We start from the raw sequence: 16,071 nt of genomic DNA on the forward strand, positions 1-16,071 counted from the left end.
GGCCAGTGCGGCCTGTCAGTCCGTCAGGCTCATGTGATTTTTACAGAGGTTCAGTTCAAAGTGAATATTTTACGTGGTCCTGGTTATGCCACAAGTTTTTTCTGCCTGCCATATTTATGTTATTTATATAACACTAAATCCTCAGGCCGTTCACGTGATTGAATAAAAGTCAGTCTGTCTCTGAACTCAGTGGAGCTTAAATCATAATATGAATAAATATTAATGGATTCAAAAACATGCTTCCATCTCTTCCTTTGTTTTATTACATTCTTGCAGCAGTGTTGTTAGTAATTTCTACATCTCATCTGATGTGATTCATAGCTGTGAACCTGTGGGAGTTTCTGCACATCTCAACATAACAAATTCCTTCCTGGTCTCTCTCTCTCTGCAGTTGTGTGTCCCCTGACATGTATGAATGGAGGAGTATGCAGCTCCAGGAAGCACTGCCTGTGCCCTCCGGGCTTCACCGGTCGGCTCTGCCAGTTTCCACTCCAGCAGATGCGGCAAGCTCAGGCAGCGCGGGGCAACAAGCAGCCTGTGTACCCTGTACCTTTGAAGCCAGATGACCAGAAACTGGTGGAGCATTCAGGCATTGGGCGGACGCAGATGACGCAAACACACTCAGTTTTCACCCTGCCTTTGTCACCAGTGGGGCACCACTCATCAGAAGGTATCTAGAGTTGGCCTCAGCACTTTCCTGTTTGGTATATGATGTGTTAAATGCGACTGACATCTACGTTTTCCCCGTTTTCAGTGCAGATAAGCCTGCGTGTTCACCACACGCCGGACACCTCTGTCGTCATTCAGCCTCTTGACGCATCAGATGTCAAACCTCCTCTTAAGACGGGGCCTCGTCTGTTCCCGTTGAGACACAAACCAAAGGGGCGCTGCTTCCAGGAGACCACACCCAAACAAGCCGTGAGTTCAGTCATGTGTCGAGGTGATGAATATTGACTCTGAACACATGTTTGGTACTTCCACTTACGTTGTTCCTCTGTGTTTTCAGTGCAACAGCACACCGCTACCTGTTCTGACCAATCAGGAGGATTGCTGTGGCAGCGTGGGGAATTCATGGGGACAGAATAAGTGTTATCAGTGCCCCAAACTACCAAGTAAGTCACATCCAACTTCAAGAAGTGCCTCTAATTTACTATTCTGGCTTTGTAGCTGCCACACAACAATTTGTTCAGCAATATCTCGTGTTTATATTCAGATGTGAACGTGCCAAACGAGATGTTTTCCTCCAATGTTCCTTGGTAAATTTTTATGCAATCACCATCTTGTGTGTTCTCTGAGAATAAATTACTGTTTATTGAGCCAAAAATGTCAAGCATTCCCACCAATTTATACCTTCCACCTTATGAAATTATGGGCCTGGATTAAAACAATCACTTCATACCCCTATAAAAATGTGTGCATGAAAGTTAGTGGTAAGGTGGGGTAGGGAGTGTGTGAAAATGTTTGGAAGGAGAAAACGGAAGAAATTACGGGAATTACACGCAGACAGTGAGACAGAAAAAGAGAATGTGGAAAATAACCCTCTACTTAAGCATGTTCCTATGGGCCTGCCCAGTGCAGGACTGTCATCACACTCCAGGAGATTGAATTTCAAGAAAATCTTGGCTACTCATGTTTTTCCACTCCTCTATTATTCCGTCTCTCAGTTCTGGCTCAGACAATGCGGCCTTTGACAAAACCTGATACTGTTCGTCTGGTTAGTCTTTAGACTGCTGCACTCTTGCCCAGAGTGCTGTCTGCGTTGTTACACCCGTGTCCGTTTTTGAGCTTCTCTTCTTTTCATAAGAAAGGCGAAGGTGAGCTGTGATCCTGCCTCTTCCATTGTGCTTTCATAACTCGCCGTGTTCCCACAGCTCGGTAATATAACTGCCCAACATGTTTTTACTCCCTCATGGAAAGCAGAACAGACCTCTGTGTTAGGAGTTCAAGGCTCATTTAGGGTAAGAATAAGAAGAAGAATGTTGCATTTTACGAGCTCTGACCTCATGAAAGACTTTTCAGTCTGTTCGGTTACAAGCAAACACTTCATCAAAGGCTTCATAAAAAAGGCCATTACAAAAGAAAACATGAAGGAAAGCAAAGAAGAAAATAGGTTTGTTTAATTGTAAAATTGGCAAGGAGTAGTTTGAAATTTGGGGAAATTCACTCTTTTTTTTGTCCGCAGACAAAACACCTGAACAGATTTATCCAACAATCACAAAATCCAACATGTTTACTGGATCCTGACTCATAAATCTTTTTTTTTTCTTTGGCTATAATTAGCCTGTCAGGAGCGTTTCTGTATTACTGTTATTTAGTTTTTTATACAGCAATAGGAAAACTTTTTATAATAATTCAGAAAATTTTGCTTGGATTAATTTAGAAATTATGCCGTCAAATAGTTTTTCCGGAGGAGCAGTTTCAACTCCCTTTGTTTTAGGGCTGTTTGCAGCACATGTAGCAGAGTAGATGGTGGTGTGGAGTCAAACGGTCTCTTCACAGCAGTTAGGATACTAACTAAGTTGGTCAAATACATTTATGTAAAGTTGAAACAATGATCTCATTATTTTCACTTAGATAACGAGCTAATATATGGGCTGTGTGTAATTTTTCACACAGTAAATGAGCATCAGAATCAGCCCCAGAACTTAAGTATAGACCAAATGCTAACATTTACACTCACAAAATGATGAATGTTTTTTTCAGGATTAGACAAGTGAGATATAAAGTGTTAAGTAGAAGTGAAGGGATGCAGAAAGACTCCTTTGCGATGTTTGAGCTAAGCTAAGCTTAGCTAACTGGCTCTGATGGGCATGGCAGTAAAATCAATCTCATCTGACTCCACCAGCAAGAAAATAAACATTTTGTCAAAGTTGGACACAATTGCTTCTACGCTGTAGTAGTATCACTGCCAAAAAACATGCATCCCTGCCTCTTTAGTTTGACTGCCTGTGTTGAAGCTTTATATGCTTTGAGACTGATATTAATACATATATCAAAAGAATAGTTTGTCAGAAGTTTGTGTTTTCTTGCCAAGAATCAGAGTTTATTGTTTGGTACAGCTAAGGAGACAAGATTTTTAAGCACTGGAAGTTATATTTCTCAACTTAGGACAGAGTCAAACAAGTGGTCTTCTGCTGTTTCCAGCCTTAATGTTTTGGAGAGCCGCCGCCTTCCGGCTGTAAAGTCAAACTCAATGCACAGACATGAGAGTCGCATCAGTCTTCTCATGTAACTCTGAGAAAGAAATCAAATAAATCCTTTTCCCAAAATCTCAATATACTCCCCTACTTTAAAACCAGGTGAATTTCCCGCAATAATTGAGCCCCTGCAGGCCTCAGTGTGCTTCAAAGGAAATCAAAGGCAAACACTGTAGTCATGTCAACAAATCAGGAATCACATAAATATTCACACTTTGGGACAGACTTTCCTCGAAGGCTTTGATGGCGTTACAATCGTTTGTGCGTGTAAAGAGTGATGGAAGTGGTTACATGTAGAAAAGAGCTTGAAAGAGAAGTCCATACCTTGTTAACTTCGATACCTCTGAACACATGGCTGCAGAAAGTGGGGGTTGTTGTAGAGTTTCAGAAAGTTACAAATGCTGTAACTGCAGCAGACTGAGCTGGAAAACATGTTGCGGGTGCTTAAAGTTAATGACTAAACACCCTGTAAAAAAGTCTGCCATTAATAAATCTTTAATATTTTCACATATTTTCAAAGTTGGTGTTGGGAATTATTCTCTTTTCGCAGCCTAAATGCTTACAGGTGTTGAAATCCTAGGTTTTATTAGGAGCTCAAACTAATTTAATTCTTGTGTGTTATCAGTTCTGGCTTTTACAGTTTTATTTCGTTTCGTATTATCCACCTGCAGAACTTCTTTCGGCTTTTCTCAGATATTTCTTTGCTGCGTCTTCTGCTCCCTCAGATGCATCAGTCAAACAGACCATTGTGGAAGACTACGGCTCCACCTGTCCACAAGGCTATAAAAGATTCAACAGCACTCACTGTCAAGGTAACGCTGCAGGACGAACCATATAACAAGAGTGAATCAGAGCTAAGAACTCAGTTTGGAAGTTGTTTTTACCGTTTCCAGTTTTATGTACTTAATAAAACTAGAGTCTCCCTGCGGTGAAGCTGCTGTCACTGCATCACTGTATAGACATCCTCAAAATAACGCCTTTGTTTTATTCCACTTTGCCTCCTGACCTTTGAAGACATCAACGAGTGCTCCATACAGGGCGTCTGTCCGAACGGAGACTGCCGGAACACACTGGGAAGCTTCACATGTTCCTGCAAGACTGGTTTTGTCTTGGAGAGGAATCAGTGTGTTGGTGAGTGTGAGGCCTCTGTGGGTTTTGTCTACTGTCTGCTTTTTGCTGCGTTTCCGCTTAAGTTGATGCCTGTTTTTTTCGTTTCAAAATCAGAATTTTCCCATCAGAATGAAACCTAACTTCTCTTCTTCTGTTAGAGTCTCCAGCTGAGCAGGCTCAATGCTTCCGGATAGCGTCCGATGCCAGAGGCTGCGAGCACCCGCTGCAAACCGACATCACCCAGGAGATGTGCTGCTGCACGGTGGGCAAAGCTTGGGGCCCGAACTGTGAAAGATGTCCTCAGGTGGGCACAGGTGAGTGACCTTTCCTGAACAATACTCTAGGTTCAGTTCAACCTATCTATAGTGCATTATGTTCTGTGTTGTAACAGTGACACCTGTATGCACATAAACACATTTTATGAATTAATTGAGAGGTGGTGACAGAAATTTTGCGGTCTGTTTAATAAATGATCACTGTTTTCATTCGGTGTGATGAATTGCAGTCATTATTCCGGGTTGTTGTGCAGCTCAAGTGCACGTTATTGCTCATGTGAAGACTTGCTCGCTCTTCACTTCTGATGACACTTAACTAACCATGAAATATGTTTATAGACTAGCAATACAAATACAAGAATCGTTCAAGCTTTGCATAGCATTGCTCATGTGAGGCTTAGAGAGAAAAATTTTAGTCCCTCCTTCCATTATCTAGACCTCTTTATCCTATAAAGCAGGTGTGTCAAACTCATTTTAGTTCAGGGGCCACATACATCCCAGTTGGATCTCAAGTGAGCTGGGCCAGTAAAATCATAGCATAAAACCAATAAAAAAACCACAACTCCAAATTTTTCCTTGGTTTTAAAGCAAAAAAGTTCATTCCGAAAATATTCCCATTTAAGGAATTATCTTTTTACAAAACGTTATGAACAAACTGAAATTTGTTAAGAAAAATACATTCAGTTTCTTTCACAACATTCTGCCTCAGTTTATTGTTTGCACATTACAACTTACAGATCAGAGTATCTACAAAGGTAAAAAACATTTAGTCACAGGTATCTGGAACTGAATGATACCGTGTTTCACTTTAAAAAGACAAAAAGATGACAAAAACAAGACAAAAATATTACAAAAATGAGACACAAAACCACAAACTCGAGAAACAAAATGACTAAAAAAGACAAAAAAACTTAGAGAAAAAAGTTACAAAGTGACAAAAAAATGGACAATCAAGACAAAAAAGGACAAAAGCATGAAACAAAAGGACAAAAACGAAACAGAAAACAAGGAAGAAAGCAAAACACAAAATGACAAAAATGAGACAAAAAACACAAGCAAGACCAAAAGGAAACACAAAATGACAAAAACGAGAAGCAAAACGACAAAAATGTGAGACTAATGATAAAAGTCAGACAAAAAAAGACAAAAATAAACAACAAAAACAAGACAAAATATTACAAAAATGAGACACAAAATGACTAAAGGGCAATAAGCAATCTAGTATTTTACTTTATGATCAAAACAACTTGTCATGGTCTAGGAATTATTTTAAATTTAATGTTTTACAAATTTGTAATTTGCAGTTAGTGTCTTCAGAAATCAATTCAATAAATCAATCAATCATTCGAGTGAGTTTGAGTCCAGCCTCGGCCCTTTGCTGCCCGCTCTCTTTCTCTCTCCTCTTTGGAGTTTCTCTTGATCTGTGCTGTTTAATTAAAAAAAAATCCTCAAAAATAGTCTTTCCTTAAAAAGAAACCAACTAATCAATAATAGAATAAATTGTTTCCAGCTAGTACAATCTTTAAATGACCATTCAATTCAATTCAATTCAATTTTATTTATATAGCGTCAATTACAGTCAAATCGTCTCAAGACGCTTTACAGAACCCATATGCCTGACCCCCAGAGCAAGCCCAAAGGCGACAGTGGCAAGGAAAACACCCTTTTAACAGGGAAGAAACCTCGAGCAGAACCCGGCTCTATATAGGGGGGACCCATCTGCCTGCTGGCCGGGCGGGTTGAGAAGGACAGAAGAGAGCAAGGGGGAGGGATGGGAGAAGAGGGAGGGGTGGGAAAGCAAGGAAAACACAACACACATTTGGATACATGCATGACAGGATATGTGACACAGACAAAGTATAAGCTAACATTGAAAACTGACTCATAATTTACTCTTATGATGTACGGCTCTGACATAAAACATACTCCATATATAGCTAGCAGTAAAATTCAAACAGTATGTAAGTTAGCATAACAGTATAGTGAAGGCAATGCAGAGTTGACTGGTGGAAAAAGGGAGTTGGAAGCAGAGGGCTGGAGGAAGGTCAGCAGCAGCATCCCACAGTGGACATGATGGAGACTGGACCAGCTGGTGGAACATCGACCGCAGATCTGAAGCATCCAGCTCTGGGACCAGGGACACTCGGAGAAATAGCACAGGGGGAAACAGAGTGAATGTACTGCAATAACGGTATACATATTAAATGTAAAGGTAGATAGAGAAGGGCTCAGTGCGTCAAGAAAAGTCCCCCAGCAGCCTAGGCCTATAGCAGCATGACTAGAGGCAGAACGAAGGGACGTCCAAGAGGGAGTCAGCTGTGCAATGAAGACACAAGCCGAACCCCTGTGGGTCACCCAGTCAGCCCCAACTATAAGATTAAACCATCTGTTTGAATGCAGGAAAAAGATGAGTTCCTTTTTAAGGTTAAGCTTCAATTTGGTTTATAACTTTTAGGATTATCATGCATTTTTATATAATTTATTTCATGTTATATTCCTGGAGGTTATATTTTCTGTTTGAACATCTCAAAAGAGCGATTCTGAAAAATGACTCAAACTGGCTGCTTTTAATTTGCAAAATGTGATATCCTTAATAAAATGTACCAATAATCCTTTTTCTCCATGTGGTATTCAGTGGCCTTCAGTAAGATCTGCCCTGCTGGAAAAGGCTATTATCTGCAAAACAGAAGACAAACTGTGGCCTTGCCTCCCATCATCTTCGCCCGTAAGCCTGAACTGGAAGGTCACTCATCAAATACCCAAACATTTCTGATGTTTCTACTTGTTAGTTTTCTGTGAAGATCGTGTGAGTTCATAGTTTTAATTCCTGTCCATCTCTTTTCCTTTCAGAACCAGACTGGATGGTAAGACCAGATCTCTGTTTCTAATACAGGAATAATAGCAGGTTATTTTTGCTGGTGTGAGTCTGATTTTCTCTTTCGATCAGGAGAGGCCTCCAGCGACGACGACTGCCGTGCAGCAGACTCCGACCAGCACCAGCAGTCCTCGTGTTCCTGGTAAACAAACCTCCAGTGCCCCCAGTCAGACTCATTCATAACCCCAGAGATAAAACAGCAACAATTTATTCACCAGTGCCACTATGTACTCCAGCTGTCACAATAAGGGGAAAGCTTCTTTCTTACCGCTAACTGCAACAACAGCCGATAGAACAGTGTAGAGAAATGTTCCCCATGTGTGGTGATGGCAAAAATATCAGGGCTAAAGTTCAACATGTCATAGTTCCTCCTCAAGTCTGTCCACTTCACTTCTCCTCTGTTGGATTCACAGTTGTTAAACCCACCCCTCCGACAATCGTCCGAATGACCCCGGGCAATGACCCCTTCGAAACACAGACTAAAGTCTTCCGTGAGTTCACACAAAACCTCAAACTGACTTAAAGGATCTACTCTGTATTAACCTCGTAAGGAGTTCCATTTTTAAAAGCTGGTTCATGTTTCATGTACCTCAAAACTGGGCGTTCCTGCTCTCCGCTGTCCCCAGTAAGAGAAGATATGGTGGCGAGCTTTGGGTCCATTTCTCACAAGTGACATGTTGACTTTCTTTGTGCAGTAAATAACATTTATCATAGCATTCAGGGGAGGTATGTTGGACTTTCAACACTATGACAACGTGCGGTGCTGCACATAAAAAGAAACAGAAATTAGTGCGGTTAATTTAACACGAAGTTCTGTCAAGTCTGACGCATGTTTTTTTAATGATTAACTGATGCTTTTGGGTACAGTGCATGTCGTGTTCATTCAGCCATGAAGCATGAACCAGCCTTTAGGCGATGTTCACACTCTTTCTTATTTTATGGAGGCAAAGTGTTGCCATAACTAGAGGCTGTGCTGGTATTTAAAAGCAGGGTTATGTGATACGCAACACTCCATGAAAAGAAAAAAAACATTCCCCCAAAGATATGAGTGATAAGCACCGACTTGAATCAACACACGGTCGTAGGAGTGGTGGAAACGACTATTTTAATGCTTCTGCTGCTTTCTCAGTCCGGCCCTGGTCTGCCATGTGTGCTCATTTGTGATGTATGGAAAGCAACTCTTAAGATTTTGAATTCAATTTCTCCCTCAAAGCAGCTCTCTTCAATCTTTCTGACTGGCGTGTGTCATTGGCTTTGATATGAAAAAGCATTTTAAAAGCTACAATAGTGTGAACATGGCCAAAGACAGAGGGATTTAGGCACGGCATGGGTCTTATCAGCTTTCTATATATATTAAATAATATATATAACTGCAAACATCTATGTATCTGTATATATATTTGTATATATACTGGATATGCATGTATATATATGATGCTGGTGCGCTTTTTGTTTCCTCCTTGAAGCAGAGACAGATGATGAATGTAGGCTAAGCAGAAACATTTGTGGTCATGGAGAGTGTGAGAACAGCCTGAACGGCCACATCTGTCACTGTCACCCTGGCTACCATCTCAACCCGCAGAGGAACATCTGTGAGGGTAAGAGACGATGGTAGAAGCAGCGGGTAGAGGAGGCGCCGCATGAATGTCGACGAGAAATTTCTCATGAGGCTTCTTATGCATGCTGGGGCAAATACATGTCATTCAGGTTCCAGGAATTCAGATTTTCTATTTGTTTCAAGTAAACTTTCCCTCTCACAGTTAGGAACTTAAAAGCTGCTACTTGTTAAATCATTAAAAATTGATCCATCCATTAAGTTCAAGTAGTAGCATTGATCTTGACCACTGAAGCATGACTGCTTGCTTAGAATAATCAGAAAATGAACAGAGAAATAGTAACATTGGCCACTGGATGAAATCACTTTTGGTTGGTTTCTGAATGAAAAGTAGATACATGACAAGAATGATAAATGAAAATATTTACACACGTTTCTGTTTCCTCAGTGTCTGGCTGGCAGCTTTTGATTTTTCTCTGAACCCAAACTGATTATCTTGACTGTACATGCCCATTCACATTATAATATACAAGAATAATTGTGCCGGCTTGGACATTCATTGCAGTATGAATAAAGTATGATTAATTACAGTCACTATTTTAATGAATTTATAGCATGACTTTGTCTGTAGTATTGGTCAAATTCCACTCAAATTAGACGCTACAAAATGCAGCTCAGAAGTACACTTCATTAGACCTTTGCTGCCCTTTAAATGTTGTCTTTTTTTTCTCATTCCACCCTGGCAGGTAGAAATTTTAGATGTCAAACCCCAGCTGGGACAACGTCATCATATTTTAGTCGGACTTTTTAGCAGTACTCCAAGTAAACTGAACCGAATGCGCAAAATTAATGGACTACCCTTTAAAGCAGGGGTCACCAACTATATTTGCCCGAGGGCCAGAATTTTACCGGACAGTCACTTTGGGGGCCGGACCCTCAAACAAAAATTAAATAAAAATCGAATTTTGGCATAACTTTGTTATTTGATGTTTATTTTTTTATATTTTTTCCATTTCATTACAAAACTGAAGGCATTTTTAGCCTTTATGAGTCAGTGCTCCTATTACCTGTACCACAGTCAACCACTAGGAGTGATAGAGATATTTTGCCTCATCTCAAGTCAACTTTATTCACAGAGCACTTGAAAAAGAAACACCGTAGAAGTGACAGGAAAAGGCCTCTTAACACGGGTAAAATGGCACTCTCTAAGGCCACGAAACGAAAAGTTGATGTGGAAAACAGATCCTTTAATAATGACTGGACTGACTGCTTTAATAGTGTGGACCACATGATATTTTCTCTTTGATCCTCACAATTTTGGAATCCAGTCGCGGGCCGGATCGGACGGTTCGGCGGGCCAGATTCGGCCCGCGGGCCGCCAGTTGATGATCACTGCTTTAAAGATTAGGTTTGTTTATGTGTTAAAATGGGAAAGTAGTAAAGGACGTCATGCATGACAAAAGCAAAGAGTCACTGCAATGAGCTACGATTTTTCTCTTCACGGGTTAAAAATGCAGAAGACCAAGACAACAATATACGAACAGTTTATCACTGATTGCATTTATACTTCGGCTGAAGTGAGAACTTCATTTTTAGAGTAAAATTAACTGATTGATTGATGTGTAGTGTTGTTTTTTTAGCTTGTATGCACCGATCAGCCACAACATTATGACCACTGACAGGTGAAGTGAATGACATTGATCATCTTGTTATAATACAACATCCTGCTGGGAAACCATGAGTCCTAATATTCATGTGGATGTTTGACATGCACCACCCACCTACACATTGCAGGTCAAGCAACCCTCCACCCCACCCCCGTGTCAACAGCAGTCCTTCATGCCAGTTGCCACCCTCAACAGCACAATGCACCCCGACACACGGCAAAAACTACTCAGGAGTGGCCCGGGGAACACGACAGAGCTAAAGTGTTTACCCAGGTTCCTCATTCCCCAGATCCAAATCTTATTAAGCATCTATGGGATGTACCAGGATAACCCTGATCTAAGTAGGTTCCACCCTGCAACCCACTGAAACCATCCCAGTGTCACAGGACATGCCCAGAGGTCCTGTGTTCATGCCCCACTGGGTTGGAGGAGAGCAGCATAAAGGGGCCCAGCATAATATTAGACAGGTGGTCATAATGTTATGCCTGATTGATGTATTATCTAATCTGGTAGTGAGTATGAAGTAGTTGATCTGACACATGGCATCACACAGTTATCGCTAATAGATGTCAGGTTATTGTAGGTCATGAAAAACACTTCCTGGAACTGAAGCACATTGTCCTCTGACCTCTACGACTCTCTGCTGTCTGTCAAGTACTCAACTCGGTTTCCTTTCTGTGTACTCATTGCACTCCTTTTTCTCACTCCTGGTGTCTAGATGATGATGAATGTGAGTCAGAGCCGTGCGGCCACGGCAGAGGCCACTGCGTCAACACAGAAGGAGGCTACAAATGCCACTGTCGCCAGGGCTATAAACACATGGTGCAGCACGGGAGGCTTAAGTGCATAGGTGAGTTCGTCTGAGTGATCGTCATGTTACAGTGTTTGTTCTGTAGGTCCCTGCTTTGGCTCAAAACCTCTCCGTCTGTACAGATGTGAACGAGTGCTCTAAGCAGGACATCTGTGGGGTCGAAGGCCACTGTGTGAACCTGCCTGGTTCATACAAATGTGAATGTCACCCCGGGTTTAGGAGCAAGTCGCACCGTCATCCAGCTTGTGAAGGTACCAAGACACTGATTATTATCACAGTATGGATGTTCCACTGATGACATGCTCATGGTGTGTGTGTCACTAAAATGTGTATTCATATGTTTATCTGTGCTCTATGTGTTCCCGCTTGCATGTACAAATCCAAACATTTATCAACTTTGTAAAACTTCTGCTCTTTTTGTCCAGACATAAATGAGTGTTTGAATCCCGACACTTGTCCCAATGAGCAATGTGAGAACACATCGGGCTCCTATGAGTGCGTTCCTTGCTTGCCTGGTCATGAGGCTCGAGCTGGAACCTGCTATGGTGCGTGTAACCCAGCCGAACCGTAAAGCTGTTTCTGCGTGTGTGTAATCGATAAACATAATCTTGCCAGAACTTCAAGAATAAGTAAACTTGATAAGGTTCAGCCATAAGGTGTCAGTACTGAAATGCTGTGAAATATATTAGTATTTGCTAATTTCTCAAAAATACTTCGGAAATTCTGGAATATTTTCCAGCATTGTGAATCTGTACTGTAGGGATAATAAGACTAACCCTTGTCAAAATCAGCTGTTAAAAGCAAATCTATCATATGCAGCTGAACTTAGCAATCTTTTGGTAAATGGACTTGCTCTTATATAGCGCTTTTCTACTCATCAGAGTACTCAAAGCACTTTTACAACAATTGCTCCCATTCACCCAGACACACACTAATGTGCAAGTTGCTAATCAACCTGCAACATCAGTCAGTATACATTCATACACCAGTGGAACAGTCACTGGTAGGCAATTCGGGGTTCAGAATCTTGCCCAAGGAAACTTCGGCATGCAACACATGACTAGGCGAGAGCGGGAATCGAACCGCCGACCCTTCAATCATTGGATGACCCACTCTACTACCTGAGCCACAGGTGGTAGACCATGTCATTGCATTTTGCTGCGACCATGTCATTACATCCAAACTAGACTTTGTTATATTCTTAAACATTCTGAAAAGGTTCTGCAAAGATCTAGTAACTTTCATAGAAAGTTTGTATAGGTGCTGGAATGTTCTTCTTAAAATTCGGATAGCAACCTAAAGAGAGTCTAAAAAAGTTTGGTGATTGCATTGTTAAGTTAGACCATTTTTCAAATCTTGCATTGAGAATGTCTCTCCATTGTTTTCATCTATCATTATGTAACATTGTGAGATACCTCATGGAAGAACATCCTGTACGTTCCCTTAACCCTCGTGCTCCTGCGGGTCAAATTGACCTGTTTCAAAGTTTGAAAATATAGAAAAAATATATTTTTATGTTTACATTTCGACATTTGTGGGAAATTTTTAAAATTTTTTGGTGGAAAAAAAGAAATGTTTTAAGAAAGGATTTTTAAAGAACATTCACAAAAAATCAACCAAAATCCATCAAATTTCGCTGGATTTTGGTTGATTTTTTTTGTGAATGTTGTTAAAGAAAATGTTAGAAGTTTTATTGATATACATGTAATCACTTTAGTTTTTTTTTTTGGAAGATTTTTACTTAGTTTTTGAAAATATTTACAAGAATTTTCTTGTCAAATTTGGGGGATTTTTTTTAAATACAACTTTTAAGAAATTATTAAAATTTTCTTTCTGAAGGTTTTGCAAATTTTCAGAAATTTGGAGAATATTTTTGCTGAATTTTTTGATTATTTTTCAGACAAGGAAGCAATGTTTTTTTGGTGCCGGTAAATGAAGACAACAGGAGGGTTAACAACATCCCTGAAACTTTTCTGGTTCTGTAATCAATGACAGGAACAATGTATAAAGCATGATCGGACCCTGAGACCTCAATAACATGTTGAATGTGTGGCCCTGACAACATCCTCAGCACATCATTGGAATATGGCAGTTGAAACATGTCTTACTAACCTCTCTGGTACATTATTTGAAATGATGAGGATCGTTAAAATACATTTTCAAAGTTAGATTAAAACATTTTCTTTTAAAGCATTGTGAGAATGTTGGACAATTCCTTGCTAGCTGGGATCAAACTAGTTTACCTTCTTTTATTCTTGCCTACGTGTTCCACCAGACATTAATGAATGTCAGAAGCCTGGCATTTGTCCTAACGGCCGCTGCGAGAACCTGCCTGGTACCTACCGCTGCCTGTGCAACGAGGGCTTCCTCCCATTTGCAGACAGCAAAGGTTGCAGTGGTAAGAGATTCTACCTGACCTTTACATGACATTACAGAGAAAAGGCTTGTTATACAGCTGAGCGACTCCTAGTGCTGGTTTCTCATGAAAGAAGGTGTATTTTCTAGATGTTCACTGACTGCTTTTAAAAAAATTCTCCCTAACAGACATAGATGAGTGTGAGGACGTTCGGCTGTGTGCTTATGGACGCTGCATCAATACTGACGGCTCCTTCAAGTGCCATTGCTACCCGGGATACCAACGCACACAGGAGGGTAGCCACTGTGAAGGTATGAACTATCCAAGAAACCATGTATTTAAGTCGTGTTACATGAACCTTTTATCACTTAGTACAGGGGTGTCAAACTCATCTTAGTTCAGGTTCTACATCCAGCCCAATTTGACCTCAAGTGGGCCGAACCAGTAAAATCACAGCATAATAAGCTATAAATAACAATACCTCCAACTTTTTCCTTTATTTAAGTGCAAAAATGTTTACATTTAAGAAATGCACATTACAACTCACAGATCACAGAGTGTCTACAAAGGAACAAAATGTTTAGTCATAGGTATCTAGAACTGAGTGGTATAATATTTTATTTTATGATCAAAACGACAAAAGTCAGACAAAAAAAATGCAAAAAACAACAAAAAAAGACAAAATATTACAAAAACGAGACACAAAATGACAAGAAAAATGAAACAAAACAAAACAAAAAAATGGCAAAAATTTGACAAAAAAATGAGAAAAAAATTACAAAAGTGAGAAACAAAATGACAAAAAATAAACCAACAACAAAAGCGAGACAGAAAACCCCAAAACAACAAATAAAGCAAAACAAAATGACAAAAATAAGACAAAACACAAGAGACAAAAGGAAACACAAAACGACAAAAACAAGAAACAAAACGACAAAAGCATTAGACAGATGACAAAAATCTGACAAAAAAAGACAAGAAAAACAGACAAAATATTACAGAAACGAGGCACAAAATGACAAAGGAACACTGAGCAATCTAGTATTTTTTGTGATCAAAACAACTTTTCATGGTCTAGAAATAATTCTAAATTTATATTTTTGCAAATTTACAATCTGCAGTTAATCTTTTCTATGTAATTTTTGCACTTTGTAAAGGCGTCCTACGGGCCGGATTGGACCCTGTGGCGGCCCAGTTTGAGCCTGCTGGCCGCATGTTTGACACCCCTGACCCAGAACATAATACAGTCACAGGGTTGTCCATCAACATCTGACTGTACAAATAAAGACTGACTGAGTTAAGTCAGACCAGTAAATAAGGTGCAGAGCTTCAGCTTCCCTCCACAGTTCATTGTTTTTACTTCCTTTCCTTTAGATATCAATGAGTGTGAGAGGCCATCAAGCTGTCTGAAAGGCCGTTGTATTAACAGCATGGGTTCATACCACTGTGAGTGCCAGAAGGGGTACACGCCGGCTGGAGGCAGGGGATGCCAAGGTCAGTGTCTTCAGTGCAGCAGATATTTCTGATATTTATTCATTTGATTTTTTTCTTATCAAATCTTCATCTTCTGTCTGTTTTCTTTAATTTCTTATATGAGATGAATCACCATGTTTTGCCTTCTTGCCAAGCTTTTGCAATGAATTTCAAATTATTTCAAGAATTTGACTCAGATGTGACCTCTTTCCTTTAATGTCATCTGTCAACTATAAGGTTTTGTCATTATTCAAATGCGCATTGTTGTATTTTAGTGTTTTGTTATTTATTTCTGCGTGTGACACTGTGTATGGTGCCAGAATTCAATTTAATTACAAGTGGATTTCGGCAGGATTAGAATCAAAGTGTTAAATGTCTGTACAGATGTAACAATAACCAAATGTTGCCTTATTTGCAACTCAGACTGTGTTTGGATTGAAACGAATGCTTACGGCAGGCTCTGTGATTTACCTTTCAGACATAGACGAATGTGCCGCAGACAGAAGTCTCTGCCAGCCCTACGGCTCTTGTGAGAACAGGCCGGGCTCGTATGTGTGCGTCTGCAACCACGGTTATGTCCTCTCAGAGGACAAACACAGCTGCGAGGGTAAGCTGCTCTGATTCCTTTAGTTTACTGTAGAGCCACATTCATCCCAGAGCTTAAAATGCTGAACATTTAATCCCAGTCTGCCCCAAACCACAAACTTTCAGTTCAAATCCGAAGCGAATCTGAAATCCTGAAATCCATCCAA

At 40.3% G+C, this 16,071-nt stretch overlaps 1 protein-coding gene across 1 annotated transcript in view; it reads left to right on the forward strand.

Moving 5' to 3' along the window:
* ltbp3 (latent transforming growth factor beta binding protein 3) overlaps positions 1–16,071 on the forward strand; it is a 42,064-nt gene that overhangs the window by 16,325 nt on the left and 9,668 nt on the right. Inside the window, exons 2-18 of the mRNA XM_051937727.1 lie at positions 392–670; positions 755–918; positions 1,007–1,112; positions 3,923–4,009; positions 4,212–4,328; positions 4,466–4,621; positions 7,218–7,356; positions 7,535–7,599; positions 7,871–7,948; positions 8,924–9,055; positions 11,398–11,529; positions 11,613–11,741; positions 11,916–12,035; positions 13,766–13,888; positions 14,035–14,157; positions 15,221–15,340; positions 15,798–15,926. Coding sequence (XP_051793687.1) covers positions 392–670; positions 755–918; positions 1,007–1,112; positions 3,923–4,009; positions 4,212–4,328; positions 4,466–4,621; positions 7,218–7,356; positions 7,535–7,599; positions 7,871–7,948; positions 8,924–9,055; positions 11,398–11,529; positions 11,613–11,741; positions 11,916–12,035; positions 13,766–13,888; positions 14,035–14,157; positions 15,221–15,340; positions 15,798–15,926 — 2,199 coding nt within the window. The remainder of the gene's footprint in view (positions 1–391; positions 671–754; positions 919–1,006; positions 1,113–3,922; positions 4,010–4,211; positions 4,329–4,465; positions 4,622–7,217; positions 7,357–7,534; positions 7,600–7,870; positions 7,949–8,923; positions 9,056–11,397; positions 11,530–11,612; positions 11,742–11,915; positions 12,036–13,765; positions 13,889–14,034; positions 14,158–15,220; positions 15,341–15,797; positions 15,927–16,071) is intronic.

The sequence above is a fragment of the Acanthochromis polyacanthus genome, chromosome 17, assembly GCF_021347895.1.
Source record: "Acanthochromis polyacanthus isolate Apoly-LR-REF ecotype Palm Island chromosome 17, KAUST_Apoly_ChrSc, whole genome shotgun sequence".
In the NCBI taxonomy this organism is placed as follows: Eukaryota; Metazoa; Chordata; class Actinopteri; family Pomacentridae; genus Acanthochromis; species Acanthochromis polyacanthus.